Here is a 25,222-nt window from a genome sequence, read left to right on the forward strand (position 1 = left end):
TGCAAATGGCCAAATATGCTAAGAAAATAGAGGTTTCTCAGGGTAAGTCAACTCTCCATAGTTGCTACATCACACCGCCATTTGCTTATCTGCTTACATTTCCACTGCATCTACCACATGGCAATCATGATAAATTTTTATGGATTGGATTGGTGTCTTGGATAATTTTTGCTTTGTTTTTTGAGACAGGCTTTCTCTGTGAACTACCCTGGCTGTCCTGAAATTCACTGTATAGACCAGGCTGGCCTTGCACTTATAGAGATCCATCTGTCTCTGACTCCTGAGTGCTGGGATTAAAAGCGTGTGCCACCCTGTTGGACAATTATATTCTAGTCGTATTTAGGTTAATGTAATCAGAGTTTCGGGTCAGTATTGTTGTATGATCTAACTATTGATATAGCTAAGGTTTTTAACTTTTTTCTTTAAGTGTGGACATTCCATACATACCTTTTGGGGGTATACAATTTCTTCCCGGAGGAAAGTGTTTTCCCCTGCATTCTTATCGAAGAGACCCCAGTCCATCTTGAGATCCCAGATGAGGGTATAGCAGGAACTGATGACACAAAAGACTACCCACAGGTAAAGGAACACCATGGTATCTGAGTGCTGTCGCTCTGGACAAAGACAAGGAAACGCAAAAGGGAAAAAGAAAATTACTAGATTGAACCAAAGCATAGACTTTTTATAGTGCTCCATGAAAGAAATCAAACTTTTAAAACAAACATCCTTAGAGAAGCATTGTTTAACAAAGGTTAATAATAAATATGACTTCTCTGAGGGCCAAAAAAAAAAAAAAAAACTGAACGAATAGAATACAAAATTAAGGTCTAAGGATTTATAATGAATCTTCACATTTCAATGTGCTCTTTGGATTTTATACACATGTCATTTAAATTTTTGCCATTAGATGGCAGCTTAGGGTAAAAGATAGGAAAAAAAAAAAAAAAAAAATGCAGAAACATCACAAAGAAAGTGCCACTTTCTTCCAAGAAGTCTTGGGTTGTTTTTGACTTTAGAGCATTTCCTTTGCACACTTTGATCTCATTAACACTTATTGTGAAGGCAATCAGGCAACTCCAGAAAAAAATGCCCTAGAGCCCAACAGACTGATGAGGCAGGTGCTTGCCCTTTACATTTCTGAAAACAAGTCTCCCTCAAGTCAGAGCTTGATTAACTTTGCTTCTCTCACAGGGATATTACTAATACAAAGGCCCAATCCATCTTCATACTGGAAACAGTACTTCTGGCTTTATTCTGAGAACACCAGAAGGCACACTAAATCAGAATAACAATAATTTGTAAACATAGTTAAACAATTTGATCTTTTTTGGTCTTAAGTGCCTTGTTTGCTCTCTGAAATTCTCCTTCAGTAAGTTCCAGAGTTCCCATGATATTCTCCAGTTTCAAGATACGGACAGACAACAAATAATCTGGTTCTGAACTATCAGGAGAAAGAATAGTGCATTTGATGTAATTTCAAAAACCTTACATTCTGGTCAGTTTCTTAGACTGTATTATGCATTCTCCACAATTTTTCCTACTTAAACAAACAAGTGTTTATTAATTCATTTTAAGTTATGTATGTGTTGAGTACAGTATGATCCAAAGGTAACTAACAATCTATTGCATGACAGACACTTGCTACAAGAGTAAACGAGTTCAAATGAAGTACAAGGAACTGAAAAAAACATCAAGGAGAATGGGAGTTTCCCACAGAAGGAAATGAGCATCAGTAGCATTTGTGATATTTCTAGAAAAAGAAATAAACAGTATTTTGAAAACCAGGCAGATGAAGTAAGGTCATTTAAGGCTGAAGACACTTTTAAAAGGCTTGGGTAGGAAAGTGTGCTATGCTTAAAAAATTGTAAGTCATTTACAACTAGGGCAGGGGACATAGAACATATGACAGTTTGCAATGACTTGAAATGACACTGGAAAAGATATGTGGGACTTGACTGCAGCTTTGTTTTTAGAAAAATAAATGCTCAGACATTTACTGCAACCAGAATTGCATAGTTAGAAAAAAACTGATACTTTACAGGTCTAGAACAACTGGAGTTAGTGTGTATCATGAGATACACACTGTTTGCTGAAACAATCATTATAAAACATTAAGCCACACAGGCATAATTAGCTATATTAAAGTAATAGATACTCAGAATTCATCACTTCTTCAAACTGTTAAACCTTGTTCTTTTCTACCCTTCTGAGGTTGTATACATTCTGTCTGCATGATGGAAACACTGCACAATGCTGGTCTACTGTACATGTTTTCTCAATTCTACATCCAATATCACTAGCCTAAAATTGGGTCTGATGGAAATAGTTACATCATGGAAATCAACAAACACTAAAAAATAGTGTCCACAATCTCTTCTCACCAAGAGCTGGTTTAGTGAATAAACACTAGCATATCACTTGTTTAGCTTCTTTGAGACAGTCAGAGGGAGGGAAAGGCAAGTGATTCTGCCAAGTAGAGCAAAAAGCTCTACTTGGATAGAAACTAATTTTCAGGTTTAAATTATAGTCATAAAAGGTTTTTTCTTCAAAAGCATATTGGTCTGAATATTTACATTAAAATGCTGAATATGAATTTTAAGTGTCTAACACATTATTAATTACCTAACTATATTTGGATTTGTCCAGAGGTCAGTTAACTAGTATCAATTATCAACTTCATGGATACATTGAAACATGCTCACAATTCATCTATCAATGTTTGCAATAAATAAATAAATAAATAAATAAGTAAATAAATAAAGTGAATTCAGGAATGGAATGAAACCCAACTCTTCATGTTTCAAAAACAAGATGAACACAGGTTAAAAGACAAGCAATTTGATAATAAATTATATTAGCAAGTTTTAAAATAAAATGTTTGTAATAAGCCTCTCTCTACAAACACTACTTCAATTTTTCCAATAATAATCTACTAACTAGTTTGCTAGTAACTGAGGATTTGCACAAAGAGTAACAGGTATACATTCAGTAGTTCATGAATTGGTGTTTATCAAGTGAGTATAGGTACTACCAAGTCTTATTACTGAAAGCTGATGCTCTTTATTAATTTCTGAAGAAAATGAGTTAATAGTGAAACAAAACATGGTGTGCTAATTTCCCTGCATTTCTAGATTTTAAGTTTTGTCTTTATAGTACAATTCTTAAAATGGTACAGTGGTTCAAGTAGCTCCCTCTTTCTAGGCCCAACTAGTCTACGGAGTTTCTATGAGATGCATGAAGACGAATGTTCTTATAGAAGATTCCAGAGTGAGTGATATTCGACCTCACAGACTTCAGTGCTGCACACGTACTGCATTCTGGTATCATTTTTGATCTTTCCAATTTCCCAAATAAAGAATGTTTCTCCCTTAAGTCTTCCTCATTCATTGGTATTCAGGGATACACTGGAAGGATGAGCAATTACACCTTATTCTCTCTTGGCTTACCCTAGCAGACCACTTTAGTAATGGTGAGAATCACAGAAAATTAAGTCATTGCTATTCCACAAGAGGAGCCTCTCTCTTACACCTCTGCCATGTTAGAAGCAGGACATATAGAATACATTTGAGGGATGGCATCTACTGAATTTAAAATAAAAAATAAATTTCATAAGAGTTGCATATCCACAACCATGAGAGGAATAAAAAGTGAAATAAGAGTTAGAGAAAGCGACAACCAGAACACCATACAGCAATCAATCTGTCAGGAAGTGTAGTTTAAAGTGAAGAGAGTGAGCAGTCTTTGTACTCAAAGATAGTCCTACTCTGGTAATTACCACTTTTTACCTAAAATTAAAAAAAAAAAAAAATAGAGAGGGCATTGTTTTCAAAGCTTCGAGTAAACTGAATCATGCCTGTGTTTAGCACATACTAAATCCTGCATTTGTTCCTATAGTCCCCAAACCAATTATGAGATTAATTAACTATGAGATTAATTAATTATGAGATTAATACTGTTCTCTGAGAACAAAGTAAATACACAGGTAATATGCAATGTATAATGACATAAAAGCCTCATGCCCTCAGAAGAAGTTATAGTTTGCATTCTTACTAGTTATAATGCTTCATGATAGTCTCAGGGTGACAGACAGCAGCAGTGGACACAGCTCCAGCACCCATGAGTTCCTGACTTCAAGCAGCTGGTCCTCCACAACACACAAGCATCCTGAACACACAATACTCTCAGTGACACAGTCTTACAGGACACATCCTATAATATGAGTATCAGTACATGGCCACTGATCATCACTGTCTTTTAGTTAGCACATAAGATTGTACGCAATACTCCTCAGGTAGTGACCATCTTTATATCAAAGCAAGTAAAACAGCTATTCTTATTTTTATTTACTGTTAAAGATTCTAAAGTTCAGAGAAGTAGAAAAATAACTGGTTTTGAAGTTAAAAGATCTGGGTTGCTATACAGACTCTATCACCTCCCAACCTTGTGGTTACAGAAGATTCATATTCTTACATGATTGAGACAAAAAACACAACTAATTAGGTCCAAGAATAAAAGAGAAATAGCAATCCTATTCAAGAAACTTTTGGTTTGTTTTTCAAGACAAGGTTTCTTAGTTTAACTGTCCTGGCTGTCCTGGAACTCAATTTGTGGACCAGGCTGGCCTCCAACTCACAGAGATCCGCCTGCCTCTGCCTCCTGAGTGCTGGGATTAAACGTTTGTACCACAGAGTATGCTTTCCTGAGCCCCTCTCTTTAAAGTAAAAGGGAAGTTCTAGGAACTATGAAGTACCATTAAAAATATTTCTAAGATAATGCAGAAAATGACTTAAAAACTATATATAGAAGCTAAGGGATTAGCCCCGTGGTAAAGTGATGCTCAGTATATGTGGGAACTCATTCAACCTTCACATCAAAGAGAAGTCCTGCTGGAGAGTGGTGTCACATGCCTTTAAATCCTGGCACATCATCTCTGAGTTCTAGACAAGCCAGGGTCATACATGAAACTCTCTCTCAATTTAGCCACCCCCTGCAAACAAATCCTAAACCAAAAAAACTATACACATATTACTTCAGATTATTTTCATATATACACATGATTACAGCAATGACAAAGATGATTATTCCAGACGAGGGAACTAATTTTAGCTTTATTTCTGTATTATTTGCCAATTATAGTAAAAACATATATATATATGTATATATATACATACATATATACACACATATAGTTTTACTTGTAAATTTTTTTAAATTTATTTATTTTTATTTTCATTTTTGTGCATGGTGTTTCCTGCATGTATGTATTGTACATATTCATGAAGCTTGTAAATTTCTTTAAAAGGAGAAGGAAAGAAAGTGGACAAAGAAAAATAGTTGTTAACATGGTGACATTTATAAATGTTGTATTGTTTTTATAATATTAAATTGTACAGGAATTCCTTTATTAAACAAAGGGTTATAATTTATACTATTTGTTATATGGATATAGCACAAAGATTAACTTCAAAGGAAAAATGTGCTCCTTGGCACATTCTACAGAGTGAATGTGGTCTAAGTAAGCTATTCTACAGAATTAGGGATGTGATGAAGTTCAAGTAAAGGCTATATCTAAAAGAGAGATGGTGTAGACAAACACATTTTTAAGTGCAACCAGAGACCTGTGCATGGAGAAAAGAATGTGGCATTTAGGAGAGGCAGCAGCCAGGAAAGGCTTCATGAAGGAACTGCTGCTTGAAATGAATCTTGAAGGGACTTTAGTTGAACAGTTTATGGGTGCAGAGAGAACCATTTCCAGTGAGTGGAAACCATTCATCTAACATGTGAGCATCTGCTAAATGTGAGTCAGATTTTATCCTAGAGGCTAGGGACATAGCAGTGAATCTTTTTTACTAGAGGGCAGACAAATTTCCTGCCTCATTGAGTCTTGCTGTCTAATGGGGTAGATAATTATCACATGTACAGATGAACAAGATGATTGTGGGCAGTGAAAAGAACCATGAGGAAAATAGAACAGGGTGATCCGGCAGAACCGCAGAATTCTTTTAGACAGTATTCAAATAGTGTCCAGGCAGAGTAGGTCTGTGGCAGTGTGATGAGAGGGAGTCAGCTACATGAAAAACTCAAAGAAGTTACAGGCACAATGCTACATTTTCTAGCCACCATGTTAGAAAAAGTGAAAAGACAAAATTAGTTTAAATAATACATAGACAGTCTAGAAGGAAGCCACACCCCTGTTTTACTTTTGAAAACTGGTAGTGCAAGATTGAACCATGTGCATGCTAGGTACTCTACCAAGAGCGACAGTTCCAGCTCCCAAGTATGCTTTGATTATTACTCAACATTACCAACTAATGCAATGAGATAGTGCGGAGAAGCAGACTACTGTTTTAAACAAAGAAACAGCACTAATGTGAGATGGCTTGGTGAGGTGCAGGAAGTTGGTTTATGGTGGAAGTCTCCTGAGCACCTTGATGGGCTGAAGGAAGGAGCCAGCAATGATGGAGTTCAGGAGAGAGACATGTGATGACTTTCAGAGCCAGACCCTAGGACAGGAAGTAAGAGCACAGCACAGGAGAAAGACACCTTGTTTCCAGAAACTGGAGAAAAGACTTCAGTTTTAGAGAAATAAACAGAAAAGAATTGACAGGAAATGACTCCTATCAATCTCAAAGTGGAAAATAACAACAAAATGTTCTATAAGAGTAAAGAGGGAAACACTGGACTGGAGCTTAAGAAAATAACACTAGTAAATTTAAATCTGTGTACATGCCCACAGTCCCAGCACTTGGGAAACTGAGGCCAGCCTAAAGCACACAGAGACTCCCTGTCCCCTAAAGAAAAAAACTTCCAAGATAGCTTTCCTGGGGGGGAAATCTACTACATATTTAAAGAACATACAATCTGTACAATTTCTTCCAGAAAGGAGAGAATACTTTTCTATCGATTTTATGAAGCCAGCTTCACTCTCAGAACAGAATCAAGGGCAGTGTGAGAATCTTTAAGAAAACATTAGCATATTGAACTCAGCAATATATGAAAAATTCTGTAACATGAGCGAGCAGGATTTACTTCATGGGCATAAAGCTGATTCTATATTTAAAAATTAATCAAGGTAATACACAAAACAATCATTGGAACTCAACATTTATTCATAGTGAAAGTCTCTCAGAAAAGATCAATAGAAGAGGACTTTCTATAAGACCCCATCTACTAGGGAGACTGTTAGCCTTCTTCTAAGTTCAAGAACAAAGCAAGCAGATCTACTCCTGAAACTCTATTTCCCACAGTTCTAAGTTCTTAAGCCACTTCATTAAGACAACTGGATGACATAAAACTGTCTCTGTAGAGATGTGGCAGGATTACCTATATAGAAAACACAGCACTCGAAATATGCATAACAGAACCAGGAGTGGTGGTGCACACCTTTAAACCCAGCACGCAGGAGGCAGGGGCAGGTGGATGTCTGAGTTTGAGGACAGCCTGGTCTACAGAGTGAGTTCCAGGACAGCCAGGACTATGTAAAGACCCTGTTTTTTGTTTGTTTTTTGTTTTTTAAAGCTGAACAACCAGGTCTCTGGATATGAAATGAAACTGCATCTCTATGATAAACACATATAATGAAACAGAAGGCATACTTATACAAATGAAATTATTTTCTATCTTGACTGTACTAAAATCCTAATTACAATTCTGGAGAAACTGTGTAAAGGGTATAACATATTCAAAATTGTATGTATACACTTTAAATACATAATGAACATATATTAATATTAAAAAATTATGTGTATATGTGTGTCTGTCCACATGTTGTGAGTGCCTGTGGAGGTAAGAAGAAGGCCATGTTGATGTCCAAGGGTCATGCTGCCACTGGGGCCATATTAATTTGAGTGGCCTGTGCTGTCACCAGAGGTCATGATGCTGTCCAGTCCAGAGCTTCAGCCAAGGGCCATGTCTAGGTTTGAGGCCCTACCACAGCTGGGTTGATGTCCATGACCTGTGTTACCACTGGGGGTTAAGGGAGAGCTGGCCTAGGTGGCCTGGACACCAGAGTTGGTACTGCCCCTCACCAGCTGCCTTGGCATAACTGACCCCTGTGGAAGGTGTTGGGGAGGGCTGGTCCCATCCCTTACCATGTACATGGGTGAGCTGGCCCGGACCATAGCTTGAGGGCAGAGGTTCCGGTGGCCTAGACTGACTAACTCTGCTATCATCCAGGCCCACATCCAGGGCTTTGAATTGGTCCATCCCAACATCTACCTCCATCTATGAGCTGCTGGAGCATATGAAGGGCCATGTGGAACCATAGTCACAGGATCTCCATGTCTCAGGACAACAGCAGCAGGATATCTCAGAGAAGTTTCAGTGAGGGTCCAGGATGATGGTGTGCCAGAAGCCAGAGGCCTTGAACCAGACCAACAACTCATTGCAATGAACATTTGCAAGGAAAGCTGTTTGAGCAAAAGGGTATACTGAATGATACACCATAGCTCCCAATGCTACTACGACAAACGAATATGTGATGAGAGGTGGAAAAGATGGAGAATCGAAGGGTTTTGTTTTTTGGCTTTGTTTTATTTTAATTATTATTTAAAAAAATTTTTTGTGGGGGAGGGGGTAACGCTAGAAGGGTGGAGGGCAGACATGGAAAGGCTGGGAAATGAGTAGGATTGGGGTATATGATGTGAAATTCCCAAAGAGTCAATAAAAATTATGTTAATAATAATAAAAAAGACTGAGTTAAAAAAGAAAGACCTAGGCCAGGGTAAAGAGTTGCTAGTCTTAAAACTAAACCAAAACCAAAACTAAACCAAACCAAAACAAAACAAAAAACACCTACATGGTCCATATAAGGAAATGTTGAGAAATTAAACTTTTCCCTATAAAAGGCCATGTTAGGAGAATGAAAAGCTTCAGATGGCAACACGTATATTTTAAACACTATGTTATGAATATATACTTAATAAATATATAAAGAACTCAACAAATTCAAAAGTAAAAGCAAATTCAACCAAAGATGGATAAAAGGTATATAGTGGTACTTCATTAAAAAAGATATATACATTGCAAATGAAATGTCTAAATTCCAAATCAACCATCTAGCAAAGTGGCATACTTGCAAACAGCTCTACAAGAATAACAGATGGGAAATTGAAGGAACCTCTGATCTACTGAAGTCCTCCACAAGTCCTCCACACCTTTCTGGGACTGGCTCAGACATTAAGAGCACTGTCCACTGTTCCAAAAGAACCAGGTTCAATTCCTAACACCCACATCATGGTTCAAAACCAACCACCCATGGCTCCAGTTCCAGGATGTTCCATGTCCTCTTCTGACTCCAAGGACATTGGGCTCACACATGATGCAAAGACATACATGCAAGTAAAACATTCACATATACAAAGTATTTTTAAAAGATCCTTTTCTAGTATTTTACATATGTGATTAACCAGTCACAGCCAGATACAGAATTCTTACACAGAAGTTAAAGCTTACAGGTAAACTTAAGAGGCAGAACCTACAATCCAAACCAGTGTCTTTTTCAGGGTCGCCACTCCTCATCTGCCTAAACTCCAAGCCCATGTTCTAGCTCTTCACACACAAGAGTACTAGTCACAGAACATGTCGCTTTAAAGTGCTTTCCAGCATAGGACTTGGTTACACCGAGAAGAGGGAGGTAGTGAAATCTTATTGTGGGCAATAGAAAAGTTGGGTGTAAGGTTCTAAAAACCAATTGCAAACATCAACATTTTAAGTAGTATTTTTTGAGGAGGTGTCAGGTGAAGATGTTTTTTTGGGGACAGTCTTGGTATGTAGACTTGGCTGTCCTCAAACTCAGCCTCTTAAGGGCTGGGATCCCTGGCATGTGCCACTACAACCAGTCATGAAGTCCTTGATAAAGAAACAACAGTGTGACAAGGACAACCATGCAATAGATTCTAGACTTTATTCAATTTCTATAGTGTAGTGGGTATTTGCTCTGCCCATGGCAATGGCCCGATAGAGGCAGTGCTTCTTGGCTGCCTACCTGCCTATGTGACCTTTTATAAGGAAAGAGGGAGGAGCTCACACACTCTCCTCGGTGGTGAAGACTGGGTCAGCCCTTGAGAAGCACCATGTGATTGGTCCCCAGCTTTCCAAGGAGTCTGCAACTGGATTTACCATATCCTGTATTCATGAGTGTATTTCCCCCTTTCATATCTTAATAAATCCTTATTACCCCTTAATACATGCACATGGATTTCTCATTATCCTGTACCAGATATGAAATTTGTTGAGTTGATTTTCGTTGTGTAAACAAGTATAAATTTACTCTTTAAGGAAAATATGCTGTAGGGTCTTATTCTATAACCATTAAAAATATGTAGAAAGTCTAAGAAGCCCACATGAGGACTTCAATGAAAATGCTATGTGCCAATGAGATATTTAGGTGACAAGTAGATTTTTATTTTTGTTTCCATTAAATAGAACAGAAGTACTATTTTACTGTATTAAGAAACAAAAATTCTTTCAAAATTCTGATGAAAATCATATCCTATACCTTATTCAAGGTATTACTGAAGAGGCTAAGGTTACAGCTCAGTCTAAGTAAGTGCTCAGCATACTTTTATTTTTTGATTTATATGTATGGGTATTCTGCCTGCATGTGTGTCTGTACACCACCTGTGTACCTGGTGCCCTTGGAGACTGGCACATAGATCTCCTGGAAGAGGACTGTTGTGAGTTGCCATATGGGTGCTGAGAATCAAACTTGGATCTACCAGAAGAACAAACATCTCTCCAGCACTCTGACAGTTCTTAAATTTAAGGACCACAAGACCATCTTACCAGTAAGATGACTCCACGGGAAAAGGTACTTGCCGTGAAAGCCTAAGCACCTGAGTTTGATGCCTGGAACCCAAGTAAAGGTAGAAGGAGAAAACAGACTCCATAAATCTGACATGCACATGATGGCATGAAATGATCCCCCAAGTAATATGAAAATAATAATGAAATAAAAAATTAAAAGGAACACAAACACTAAGCAGATTGCGTAGTCATGCTAAATCATTTTCCCCACTACTTGAAATAGCATTAATTTCATCCCGTCCTCTCCCCCCCCCCCCCCTTCACTTTTTTTTTTTGATTTTCGAGACCAGAGTTTTTCTATGTAGTCTTTTGCTGTTCTGGAACTCACAGATATTCTCCTGCCTCTCGAGTGCTGGGATTAAAGGCGTACACCACCACCATCCAGCAAACATTAATATTTCTGTTTTCCTCTGACTCATAGGTAACTTTTCTTTTCTGGCAGAGGACTTTACTTTCATAGTGGAGGTGACTCCACACTGCCTGAACTAATGTGGCTGTTGTAGTGTGAAAGGCAAATTCCTGGCTCGGTGTTCAGCAGATGTAGTAATTAGGATCAAGAACCAGGAACTGGGTGTTTTCTTACAAATGCAGCTTGCATTATTCTTGCTCACTGTACTTCTGTGACTGGTTCTGTTTTGTTTAACCAGAGTTTAACACCGTGAGACTGGGTAGTATTCAGGACATTTTACAAACTTAGAAGGAAGAACTGTACAACAAAAGTAATCAGAAGGCCTTGGTGTGAATTCTAGCTGTTACCCATGTGCCCACTGACTTTGGAGGCACACTCTATACATACTCATAGGTTCTTCTACTTCCTAGCTGGAGGACTTTGGCAAACAACCACTGTTTTTAATTTCCTTCCTTGCAAAGTGAAGATCAAGTGTTTGTCTCTATTGATCACTCTCCACTCTACTCTCTCTAGGCCCCAACTCAGCACCTATGATTGATGGGGTCTGCATCACCTAGCTGTAGCAATCATCTTGCTAAGTATGTTTAGAGTCTCCAAACCCAACAGGCATCAGAGAACCTATGCCTGCCTTCAGTAAGAATGCCATCAAGTCAGTTTAATCAGCACACCCAATCCTACCGTTTCCTTTTAGTGACTTCCCATCCTTACCTTCCCCTTGGCTACTGACCCTCATTTGCTCATTCTGCCACAGTGGAGTTACAAACACAAAATGAATAGCGATCACTGCTTTCGATATCTACGATTGCTGTAAACTAAGCTAGTCGAATACGTGTTAAATACTAAAACAGTGTCCAGCCCATAGACGTATTGCATAAATACTATGATGATATAAGTATTCCTTTTGTGCTGGTGCTCTATGTATGGAGGCCAGAGGACAATCTTAGGTGTCCTTCCTCAGGTGCTATTTCCATCTCCCTTCCCCAACAAGGTCTCTCCTAGCATGGAATTTACCAAGTAGTGCTGGTTGGCTGGTCAGTAAATTCTGTCAATCTACCTGTTTCTACTTGCTCAGCATGGGGAGTTCAAACAAGTGCCATCACATCTGGATTTTAGATTGTGATGTCACTCATTATTTTTCATCTGCCCTCTGCAGGTGATGACATTATTCTTTGGCAAGCTACTGTGTAATGTTTCATGTACTGCAGCTACTAAGTCTATGGCAAATGTAACACGTTATTTCATTTTCTTACTATATAATGCCATGATCATGTCTTAATTTTTTTTTTGCAAATTCTCTACTTATTCTAGTTGTGGAAAGGATTTACTAGAACAAAAGGCACATATTTTGGTTTTTCAATACAGGATTTCTCTGTGTAGCCCTGATTGTTCTGGAACTCATTCTTTAGTCCAGGCTGGCCTCAAACTCAAGAGATCTGCCTGCCTTTGCCTCCTGAGGGCTGGGATTAAAGATTTGCAGCATCACGCCCAGCTAAAAGGTGTATTTTTTAAGACTCTTAACAAAATAACCAGTTACCTGAGAGTGAATGTTCACCAACCTATACCTTTGCTGGCAGTGTGCAACATCAATCACTCTTTCATCAAATACTATTTTAACTTGCATTACTCTGCTATTAGTGAACTGAAAACAACTGTTCATGCATTCATTCAAAAAAATCATGTTTATGTCCTTTGCCAATTAAGGAACAATTTAAATTGTTTTCCAGATAATGGTAGTTTAGATTCCAGCTGAAAAATATTCATTCCCTTTAGCCCATTTCTATTTCCAAGGCAAGAATATTCTTTGCCTCAGTGATGTTGGGTTTGATGATTGGCTTTAGTGTTGGAGAAGACAGACTTCTTTTGGACCCCTCATGTGACTTCCTTTGGCTTACAAGAAGCGAGCAGATAACAAGCAAAGAGGCTTTATGTGTATTTGTGCAATAGGACTTGCTTTCTCCAGTGCCATGTCAGGAGATTTCTTTGGTAAGTGTTGCTCTATCAGATGAGGCTCCAGAATGAACACACATGGAACAAACCCATTCCCAAATGACAGTGAAAGCAAAGCCCACATAAGATAGTTCAGCAGAAGCAGTCCTCATCAGATGAGTTCAACCTTTCCCAGTTAGTTTCCAGTTGACCCAAAGAATAAATTACAGTTATTTAAGACACCAAATTTTGGGTTGGCTTACTATTTAGCAACAATAGCTGATGAGTATACTTACTGTAGTGAACTATATAAAAACAATTGGAAGGGATACATAGAAAATCCCTCTGCTCCCTAGAGTACAACATATAGTAGAAATAAAGCCTTATAGTCTAGTTGCTCACTCATTTTTCTGCCTTTTCTGTTTTTGCTAAAAATATGTAGACACAATGAGTTCATTGTTTTTCACCGACAGCACCAATGTATAATTATATGTATAGATTAAGATGAAAATTAAGAATTCTAGCCGGGCATTGGTGGTGCATGCCTTTAATCCTAGCACTCAGGAGGCAGAGGAAGGCGGATCTCTGTGAGTTCGAGTGGAGGCCAGCTTGGTCTACAGCGCTAGTTCCAATATAGGCTCCAAAGCCACAGAGAAACCCTATCTCGAAAAACAAAAAACAAAAAACAAAAAAACAAAAAAAAAAAAAAAAAAAAAAAATTATCAAGCCTCAAATTTCTTTCTAATCAGGCATTGTTGTCTAAGTTGAATTAAAATAATTTTCATTTTTGCTTCCTTTTAGCATCAAAAACCCTGTAATTCTGAGCAATAAAGTATTGCAGATACTTTAAAAACTTTAAATCATTATACATGAGTGTTACTATAAAGCAACAAAATTTATATAGAAATGTTGTTTCCATGAGTTGTAAGAACAGTTAGGAAAATCAATGTGACAAAAGAAAACCAAAATAGTATCAAGGTGTCAACATGTGTGTTACATTTTGAAAGTCTTTCAAGTGACAAAAAAAGTGAAAAGGTTTAATTTATTCAACTATGCACACACATATATCACAAATACAAATTTATATATAGAAACAGTTATAACATTTGAAAATCAGCACAATGATAGCAGAAAATGAAAAAGAGCATTTATTAAATTCTAATCAGAAGAAAACAGTATCTTATTTTTGGTTTTCTGCTATCAACAGGTCTTTTAGTCAATCTTGTCCAGATATATTGTAAAATAGTTTCCCCCCTTCTGTGAGGAAATTACAACAGACTATATTAATTTCCAAAAGGGCTAATGTTTTGAGCTATTTTAAATAGTAAGGCAAAAAATGAGAACATTTATCCAAATGAGTTTCTTCTTTTTTAATTGCACATATGCCTTTTAAAGCTAATGAAACAAAAATTTCCCCAGAGAATTAAAAATCACAGTCACTGTTTCTATTATAATATTAGAAGATTGAAATGTGGACTAGAAACCCATTATTCAGGGTAGCAACCAGCTGTACCCCAGAGAAGCAGCACTTCAGGACGTGGTGTGCTCACGCAAAATAATGAAGTGGCTACTGCATGGAAGGCACTGATTGCTGCCCAGGAACCCTCACTGGAGGGCTCACACCCTTCAGAATGCACAAAGGGATCCAGACAAGACCTGGGCACCAATGACATGGATGTAGATGAACTCAAGAGACAAGCTCTTTCAAAAAATTTTATAGCAAATCCCCCTGCCCATAAGTCTCAGGAAATGTGAAGTGTAAGTAACCCCTCTATATATTTATGTGACTAATAAGGTTCTAATTCCACTAAGAACTTAGGAATGTCACAGACTTTTTGAAGCCACAAATGCAATATGATCTGAAGTAAAACTTGTTAGAAGCAATAACATCACAGCCTTTCTGCTATTATATTTTCCAAAGATCTTTCCTTGCGAAGTCCAGAAACCTCAAGGAAACCAAAACCCATTTAAAACACTTCCCCATTTTCTCCAAATTCAAGTCTAAGAAAACGCTTGTAGGAGTTGTTTCAAATGTGGTCATGTAATGAAATATGAACTTTAAACAAAGATACTGGCTGCTAGCTGAATTCCTTTGTCTCTAAAAATCAATGACAGAAAATAAGATGTCCTGATAATATTTCAAGCATGCTTCTTTTTTAATACAACAAAAGAGGCCTAACTGAAAATATTATCGTGATTAATCTTCCTAAATGGGATGCCCAGACCCCCACCTTCTAAAAATTGGTTCTAGGTGCAAGGTTAATGCTTACACCTCCATTTTTACAAATCATGCAGCATAACGTAAGAAACAACCTCTGTAACAATTTTGAAAGTGCACTTACTATAATCCTGTTACTATGGTAACCCCGGCAGGCTAGTTCTCTGAAAAGACTCAGATCTGAGTCTGAACAAGGTTATGCCATCATCTTTTACTCTTCTTCCCTCATAAATGCAACAGCAAATACACGCCAGAGGAAAGCACATAATTGTCACTTTGAATTGCTTCTTCTGATTCAGTAATTATTTCTAAAGTATGTGTTTTCTTAGAATATTGTTAAAGAAAATAAAATAACTTATAGCTCAGTGGGTAAGAGTACTTGCCTAACATGCATGAATCCCTGAATCCCCAAGTTTGATGCCCTATTACCAAATAAAACTGAGTGTTATTGCACATTCCCATAATCCCAGCCCTCAAGAGGGAGACAGAGGCAAGGGGAGTGGAAGTTCAAAGTCATCTTTGATATACAGTGAATTTGAAGACAGCCTGAGCTATGTGAGACACTGTCTTTTTTTCCCCTCTGAGACAAGGTTTTCCTGTGTAGCTCTGGCTGTCCTGAAACTCATATTGTAGACCAGGATGGCCTCAAACTCAGAGATCCACCCTCCTCTGCCTCCTGAGTGGTGGAATTAAAGGTGTGTAGCCACCACTGCCTATTGTGAGACCCTGTCTTAAAGGAAAAAAAAAAGAGATATTAATCACAATTCAAATGTTAAAATTTGTGTCATTCCAAGTTCTAAGCTTTTTGATACAAAAATTTAGTGATTATAGTCAATATATGGCAACTATAAAATATGTTTTTAAAACCTTAGGAATATGATAAACATACAGAATAAATGGTCTCTCTAAAGAGTGCTTTCTCCCCTTTTGACCTATAAAAATCTGACATGGGCACATGAACTGTACTCAGTGAAGTAAGCTGCTACACCATACCAACTAAAGGTTTAAACCCTTCCTGACTTGACACTGGCTCTCTGCAACCCTCAACCCAAGGTCCTAAGAGTTTCCCTTAAGAATCTTTGTAAAGGAATATGTACAACATCAGCGCTGGTCAGTAAAGGGGCCTGTTCTTTCATTTTCCTATCCATCATTTATATGGCGTATCACCTATTTTGTGATTTCATGTGAAATTCTTACAATAAATCTGTGAAGTAAATAGATACAGGTAAAGATACGGCTTTGTGTGAAACAAAAACAGCCATGACAAATGAGGCCGAGGCAAACAAGTAGGAAATAGGATTGCTTCTCGCCACTAACTGCAAGGTGAGGCTGGGATGAGCTCAGTGATACAGTACTTGCCTAGCTTGCCACACACAAGGCCCTGAGTACAGTCCTAGCATAACAAAAATAAAAATAAACAGCCAGGCATGGTGGCACACATCTGGAATCGCAGCACTTGGGTGGTAGAGGCAGGGAGATCAGCAGTTCCGGTTCATTCTTAGCTATATGTCATCTGGACATCAGCTTTCATCTGTAGCCAATTAGGCTGGGTCAGAGATCTGTGCTGTGTGCTTTTGTGGTACCTTGTTTACATGGAATAGTAGTTTATTTTGAAGCCTTTCAAAACACGTAGTTTCAAACCCCCATAAAATTTACCATTCTGACCATTTCTCAGTGTACAGGTCAACAAAGCTCAATAATTATAAAACAGAAGTGGAAAAAATTCTCTTAGCACCTTGTTGTGAAAGGATATAATTTAATATCAGTTTACATATATATATATGTAGCAGATAAGTCAACAACTATAAATACATATTACATCAATATAAAACTATATTATATTAAAATATAGTTCAGCAAGACACACACACACACACACACACACACACACACACACACACACACACACACACACACACACACCTCCTATTACAGACTGCTGGTTCACCTTACCCAAGCCCTGGTAATACTGGGGCTAGAACATGTATTCCACACATGCCACTGTGGAAATGTGGAGGGATTTTCTTATGGGCCATTTTATAGCCCATCCTAGCCTTCTTTGTACCTACTTATTTATTTATTTGATCTCATACATGCTTAGTTTATGTCGTGGTGAGGACTAAATAAACACAGGGTATCATACACGGTAGGTGAGCTACATCCCCTGTCCATTATAATTCTTATTTTGAGACAGGGTCTCACTTTATGTTTCTAGGCTCACCTGAACTCACTCTTTTTTTTTTTTTTTTTTTTTTTTTTCTGAACTCACTCTTGAACTTGTGATCCTTTTGCCTTATTATAGGTCTTTGTATAAGCTGAGGTTCCCAGGGGAAAAAAAGAAAATCCATACCTGTGTTAAAAGATTCTACAAGGCTGAATGGCTGCATTTTGTGATTGTAGATAGTGTTGAAGACTAGAACCAGATTATCTTAGACTGTCTTCAATCTCTTTAAAAGTCATTCACTGTCCATTCCTGTGTCTAAACATCCCTGTGACTATCAAAATCTTTAAAATGTGTGGAGAATTTGGTATCAGTGTTTTCCTCAATCACTCTCTACCTTATTTTCTGAGACAGTGTCTCTGATTTAACCTGGAGCTGGATGATGTGACTAAACTAATTAGCGAACAAGCCACAGGGATCCTCTAGTGTTGGGATTACAGGTACCCACTGACAGGCCAGCCTTTACATAGGTTCTGGGGAACAAACTCAGGTCCTCAAGTTTGTGCAGAAAGCATTTTCCTGAATGAGTTATCACTACAGTTCTAAAACATACTCTTTTTTTTTAATTTTTATTTTTTTACTAGCTCCTACCAATCTAAAAGGTAAAATGTTAGCAGACAACATCCCAGACCTATACAGTTTCCCTCAGTTTGCTGTAGCCTGTCTATTTATAGTCACCACCAATGTACTCAGGAAATACCTTAATTTATGGTTTTCTTTGTTCTGTAACTGTAAACTCTCATGTAAACTTCCAGTGGAACATGTCTTTCAGGGCAACCCAAATCTGTGCTATCACCACTCATGTCTGGGTCAAGAATAAACTGTATTACCTGAAGTGAGTGCTGTATTTGTATCAATACAACCGACGACCCTGGAAACTGCCAGGTTTTCATGAATGTATTATTAGTATAAAATATTTGCCTCAAAATAGTAGTTCTCATTTTTACCTAAGATGGGAGGCAAGTGTTCCTGATAATTTAGGAAGAGGAGCCATAAAGCATATTGTATCAGGTCAAGTTGTCAAATTAATAAATTCTCTAGCAATAACTTTATAAATAACAGTGCATTCTGGTACTGCCTAGTGGCATTTCTCAGCAAGAATTAAAGTTATGGAGCTTTGGGGATGTGTTTCCTTCACTGAGGTACTCAATTAAGAAGAATGGCCACACGGTGGCAAAATCATTGGCTACATTTATCAATACTATTCTAAGCACAGAATCTATGTCGGAGTGGGGATGGATGCTTGGTATAATATGGTCCCCTGACACCAGTCTCTCAGTCTTAACAGTGCCTACATCTTCCATGACCATCAGATACATGTTAGAGCAACAGTAGTTTTGTACCACTGAATTAAGACTCCCAAATACAGCCTCATAAAAAAAAAAGGTTTCTGAAAACAATTTACCTGACTATTCAAAAAGCACTACACTGATTTCCAACAGTCATATGTCTTTGCCACCTACGGATGAGAAACTGTAGCATTAAGGTGTGGTTGTACTGTAATGTGTTTTAGTAAAAGGAAGTGAAATCACTGATTGACAGTTCTTGGAGAAAAGGTTAAAAATTCAAGAGTCTGCATGTGGCCCAGAACTTAAAAGCTTTTTTCCCCCTCTTCCCAACAGAAGAGCAGTAGCAAGTAATAGCAGGTTGCCATGGAGACAAGAAACTAGAGGGATCAGAGAACTCAATTTGCAGTTAAATGGGCTGGAAACAATCCTTACTAGTTGGTGTAGGAAAACGATTAAAAATATACTTGATTGCCAGGGGGAATCTTGTTCACCTAGCCATTTTCTAACCTCATTAATGAACAAGGAGAGCTTAAAAGAGAGAGAGAGAGAGAGAGAGAGAGAGAGAGAGAGAGAGAGAGAGAGAGAGAGAATCCAAAATCACTAAATGAAAACCCAAGGCATCCATAGGTTAAACCCACTGAGCATAATTCAGGATTTCAAACATTATCACAATTGTTCCTATCTGATTGACTATGATTCTTGTTAATGACATTTGCTAATATACAGTAAAATGAGACTAAAACTATGTCCAAGAATAAACCACGATAACCAGAGGCTGGAACTTGAGTGGAAACCAACAGCACAAATGGTAACGTAAAGGGCAAAAGACTCAAGAAGTAACAACTCAGATTTAAAAATCTCAGCATACCTTTGTGAGTGCTGTAAAGGGCTGCAAAGGTCACGGTGAAGAAAGTGGTGGAGTATTTGCCAGCATTTACTAAATGAGGAAAGGCCCTTTTTGTGTCACGATACCGGCGCAGGCACTGGATGAAGCGAAGCCAAGCAGGAATGCACTGAACAATGGCTCGTACACCATATGTATATCTGTGGCAAAATTCTGGTTCTGTGAAGATTTCAAAGAAGAAAATCACAATCCAAAAGAGGGAACTAATCACATCACGTAGTCACACAGTCCAACTACCCATCAGCACACCCATAAGATCCAAACCATCTAGTGGGCTCAGTCCCTTTCTCCTATGCAGCCACTGTTGGTACAAGCTTCTCAGTGGTGGATAGGCAAGGAGAGAAGGTAAAAACCACAGAGGGACTACTGGGAATATCTGTCCTCTTAGACTTCTGAATATCCTCGGATTATTTTTTTTTCAAGTGTAATAAAACTATAGGAAAAAGAATCTATTGATCAAAGGAAGGAAAAAACTGCTTTGTTCTGTGAGATTAAACTTATGGAAAACCTACAAAAACCACAGGTACCTAGACAGTTTTATAAGTGCCAAGCTATTATAAAATATATACCCAGAGTACATGTTTTATGGTCTCCCTTCTAATCAAAAACAAGGTAGGACTCATTAATTTCTTATTGTTTTTGCTTCTGAGATGGGGTTTCACTATGCAGCCAAGGCTGAAATGGGACTTTCCATCCAATGGCTTCAGCATTCTCAGTGCTGGGATTGCAGGTGCAAAGTAGGCTGCCACACCCAGTTTTTCACTATTTTTTGTGAGTAGATGCTACATTAGATCTTTGTTATGAATGCAAACTTCCCCAAAAGACAAACTTGACATTACCTAAGAGTAGGTAAAGAGCCAGAAGAAAACCAAGGTTCCAAATAAGATTTTTCTAAAGCAATCTACCAGGATTTTCTCAAGGCACTTGACCTGATTCTAAGCAACTAGCACTTAGATCCCATGTCCCTGCAATGGTATCCTGAGCATTTCTGTGAGGACAAATTGCTGGCACTCTAGCATTTGTGATACAGCTACCAACATAGAGGAATGTTGAGAAATAACTGCAGAATTCTTCGGTATAAGTTGTAAATTTCTTGGCAAGTGGATGGCTAAAATAACACAATTTAAAAGCCAAATTATTTCAGATGAGGAGATTGCTAACAGAATGCCAAGCACATTTAATTAAATTTGTAATGTTATTGGATGAGTTTTCACCATGACCTTAACTGTTGCAGTTATCGTTCCCAATATTTCTTGGTTTATGTTGGCAATTCAGCAGTGTGAATTCAAAATCATAGCCTACCTTTTAGATCAGTTGGCAACAGGCCCTTACTCTCATCCCATTTGAGCTCAAAACTGTAGAAGCAGATCATATATTCCAGGTCCATGAGTATCACTGACAGGCTGTTCAGCTGATCGGCCAGCCAGAAATCAGCAAAGCCTACCTTATGGAAGGGAGCTGTAAATACTCGAAACTGAGGAAAAGAAAGGAAGAAAGAAAGAAAAGATAAATGAAGAGAGAGAGAAAACACAGAAATAGAAAAACATATTAAATTTCTTCAGTTCATGTCTGACATTCAGAGAGACTTCTGATAAGATTTCTGATAAAAAGAAAACCAGGAAAGCACAGTCATACCCAAAGCCTAGCAACAAAGGCTGAGGTAGGCAGGAATAAAGGAATGAGCTGAATGCAAAACTGAAAAGAAAATAGTGTGCCTGTGTGAGTGTGTGTGTGGGTTGTTGGCAGGAACAATAGGTAAAAAATGGAAATTAAGAGGAGGGAGAATAAACTAGGCATAGTTGGTCATTCTAAACCCAGCACTTAGAAGGCTGTAGCAGGATTGGCACAAATTTGAAGCCACCCTGAACTACATAGTTAAGACCCTGTTAAGAAAAAAAGTGCTGGAGGTACAAAGAGGAAATGTAACCTTAGGCTACAAAGCAAACTTTGCTGGACAGAGGACTTAGCTAACAGAATACAAAGTGCTTCTTTGTAAAAAAACAGGTAGGGAAGGGTGGATGAATCTTCTGAGACATGTCACATTCTCTAACCTACATGACATTCTTATACCATTGGGTTTCAAACCCAGACTCTTGTGCATAAGTCAAGTATTCAGTCACTAAACTGCAACCCCAGCCTATGTAATATTTATTTCACTAATTAATAGTAATGACTTGTTAATCCTGGAATTTCACCACAAAATCATGGCTCTTAGTTCTGAAAATGATAAGTCTATTAAGCAAACACATTGAACATTAATCCATGCAATATATTTTCTTCAGGTTTATGGAATACTACAGCTCAATCTTTCTAACAATGCTTTCCTTAAAGGGAGTAGGCTGAGACAGGCCTCACTATGTAGCTCAGGCTGGACTCTAATTTGAAATCCTCCCACCTTTACACACTAAGTGCTAGGATCATAGGTTGTGTTCCACGGTGCCCAATTTTCTCAATTCCAAAGCTAAGAACTATTGTTACTCCCATAAACGCACACCCATCTTGGCTTGTTCTGCACCAACCTATTATAACTGCAAAGAGAAATTTTGGCATTGCAGAGAAGACTCATACACTAATGCCATCATCAGAAATAAGCTCAAGTAGTGGAAAGTACCTGGATGACCCTATACGAAGGAGTATGGATGCAGATAGCTTTTATATTTATCCTGTCAGACTCTCTTGGTTTTATTATACAGAAGAAAATGTATACAATAATGATGATGTACTTCTCTGTCAAAGTAGCAATCTTGAAAATGAGTAAATTTCTAGCTCTTTGGATATATAGCTGTATTTGTTTAGTAGAGAAATTCAACCTGGGAATCTGTGCCAACCCTCCTCTCAGATGTGGCTGGTTCTTTCTACTCAGTCCATTAGCATTTCTCTTCAGAGAGATATATGACTATATACTATGAATCAATCCCGAGTGCCATCTGTAACAAATACTGTATTGGAACTAAACCAGGAAACAATAATACATGTTTTGAGACAATTGGTTTCTGGAGCTGGTATCTTTGGGCTCCATTCTCTTGAGAGCTTCCTTATATTCTGTTGAGTCGGAAGCTATACTATTGCACCATAAGCTCTAGATGGAGGACACTTCCTTACGGGGAAGAGGTAGAATGAGGTCTTAGCAATCCATGTGTGAACAGATTCTGGTGTGAGACTTTGTGATATTTTGAGATACTCTAGGATGTAGAACAGACTTAAACACATCAAAGAAACAAAGGCAAGAAGGTAATTTCCAATATAACACCAAAGGATCAGAAAGTCTAAGTCTCTAGTAGTTGATTTTTACAAAATTGGCAGCCTCGGGGAAATTGATTCCTTCTGAAATGAGACAAGCTTCCATACTCTTTTAGTCATCAACACCATCTTCAAAACCTGGCTAGTCCAGAACGTTTCTCTGAATACAGCAGACGAGTGCAATGCAACAAGAAATAAAGGAGGGAGGCATGAGACTACAAGAGGAATTGATGTGAAAATTAAAAAAAAAAAGTTAAACTGAAATAAAGGGCTTTCCCCCGCCCCCAGAAAAGAGAAAGATGATGAAAAAGAAAGGGAAGAGTAAATGTTGGCTACTTAGGCATTTAACAAGGACTTAAGTACTTACTATATGTCAAGCATTGTGGAAGCATATATAGATAAACAGTCTCTACTCTCAGGGCCTCAAAAGCTTATTAGACCCAGTCTAGTTGGACAAATAAATGCACAGAGATACAATAATAACCCTATGACAAGTGTATCCTAGAGACACATTAAAAAGGATACCCTAGAAAACATATGGGAACAATCAGTTCTGTCACAGGCAAGTCGATAGGGAGGACAGGTCATATTTAACTCTGACATTCATGCACAACCAACTTCATTCCAGCCTTTATGAGCTGTCTTGGGGATGTCTACATGTGGAATCTATGATAGCTGAAGGTAAATATACACTATACTTAATGTGGCTGCTTTCTCTGATCTCATATAGGAGCAAATGGCCCACTACTGATGGGATGTTGATGCAAAAAAAAAATTGGATTTGAAGCATTTCAGAATTCAGGTTAGGGATGGTCAGCTTGTGCAAAGGATATGCTAATATAGACAAACAGCTAACATGAGGCTTAAGTTCTACTTCAAAAATGATTATATGTATGGATATTTTTCCTGCATGTATGTCTGTGCAGCATGTGTGTGTTTGATGCTTTCGGAAGGCAGAAGAGGGAATCGGATCCCTTGGAAGTGGGGTTACAGGCAGTAGTGAGCCACCACATGAGCACTGGAAATCAAATGTGGGTCCTCTGGAAGCGCAATCTGTGGTTTTAACCACTGAGTCATTTCTCTAACCCCCTAAGTTCATGTGCATGTACACTTGATTTTACTACAGAACTATCGAAAATATTAGTTAGAAACCGATCTCTAAATGATATAACTAGGGACTGTATTTTAAAACTTTTTTTTTTTTTTTTTTTTGAGACAGGGTCTGTGTAGCCCTGGCAGTCCTGTACCTCACTCTGTAGACAAGGCTGACCTCAAACTCACAGAGATCCACCTGCCTTTGCCTCCTGAGTGCTGAGACTAAAGGCATGTGTCATCACTGACCAGCTCTACTTTAAATTTTTAGCTAGTTTACTTGAAGAATAAAGTAATATTACTGTTGGAAATCTGGGGCTTTGTTTATACTTTCTAATTGGATTTCTAGTCGGGACAAACACAAATGTAGGAAAGAGACCTAATGGATATAAATAGACTGCACTAGATTAGACATATTAATATTGCAGTAAGTTAGTATCTTAAAGTTCTTAAGCTTACTTTTTTTGAAGGGAAGGTGGCATATGCCAATTTCAAAGATTCCTATATAACCATGAGTATAATGTATATTCCCATATAACTATAAACATAATAGTAAGTAGTCATTACTATGACCACATGATATATGTTTCTTATAGTAAAAATTGGAGGTGAAAAAAAAAGGGAAATATTAGCATTTTATTTTAGGACAAGTCTTTAAAAAACAATTTCAAAGAAACATAACTAAAGTGAAAAAATATTAATTTTCTGACATACATTATAGGGACTAATTCTACCACTCAAGTTTGAGTAAAATAAATTAGTATGATTTTAAATGACCTATATACAATAACACTTTTGTTTCAGTAACAATGATGTTACAAAAGCAACTAATCAATGTTTCATTCTATATTTCACTGCTTCTAAGAGTGCTAGTCTGTTACTCCTTCTTATACATCATTGCTGGTCTATCAATCAGTCTGCATTATTAACACACATTGCAAACAGATACATAAATTCAACAGGGATCATTCTACCAATTATAGTAAGTAGTCATGCATGAAATCAAGGCTTTCTATTTAAACAAATGATTCACTGAAGAATTGCACACTTAGCACACAACATACACAACTACACCATCTTGTTATTGCAACGATATTATCACAGTTAGTTTGCTGAA

General features: G+C 37.8%; 1 protein-coding gene across 1 annotated transcript in view; it reads right to left on the reverse strand.

Annotated features, from left to right (window-relative positions):
- Xpr1 (xenotropic and polytropic retrovirus receptor 1) overlaps nucleotides 1-25,222 on the reverse strand; it is a 138,923-nt gene that overhangs the window by 9,799 nt on the left and 103,902 nt on the right. Inside the window, exons 10-12 of the mRNA XM_051186007.1 lie at nucleotides 21,076-21,247; nucleotides 19,738-19,932; nucleotides 448-614 (exon numbers count right to left, since the gene is read on the reverse strand). Of these exons, the coding sequence (XP_051041964.1) occupies nucleotides 448-614; nucleotides 19,738-19,932; nucleotides 21,076-21,247 (534 nt within the window). The remainder of the gene's footprint in view (nucleotides 1-447; nucleotides 615-19,737; nucleotides 19,933-21,075; nucleotides 21,248-25,222) is intronic.

The sequence above is a fragment of the Phodopus roborovskii genome, unplaced genomic scaffold (assembly GCF_943737965.1).
Source record: "Phodopus roborovskii unplaced genomic scaffold, PHOROB, whole genome shotgun sequence".
NCBI classification, from domain to species: Eukaryota; Metazoa; Chordata; class Mammalia; order Rodentia; family Cricetidae; genus Phodopus; species Phodopus roborovskii.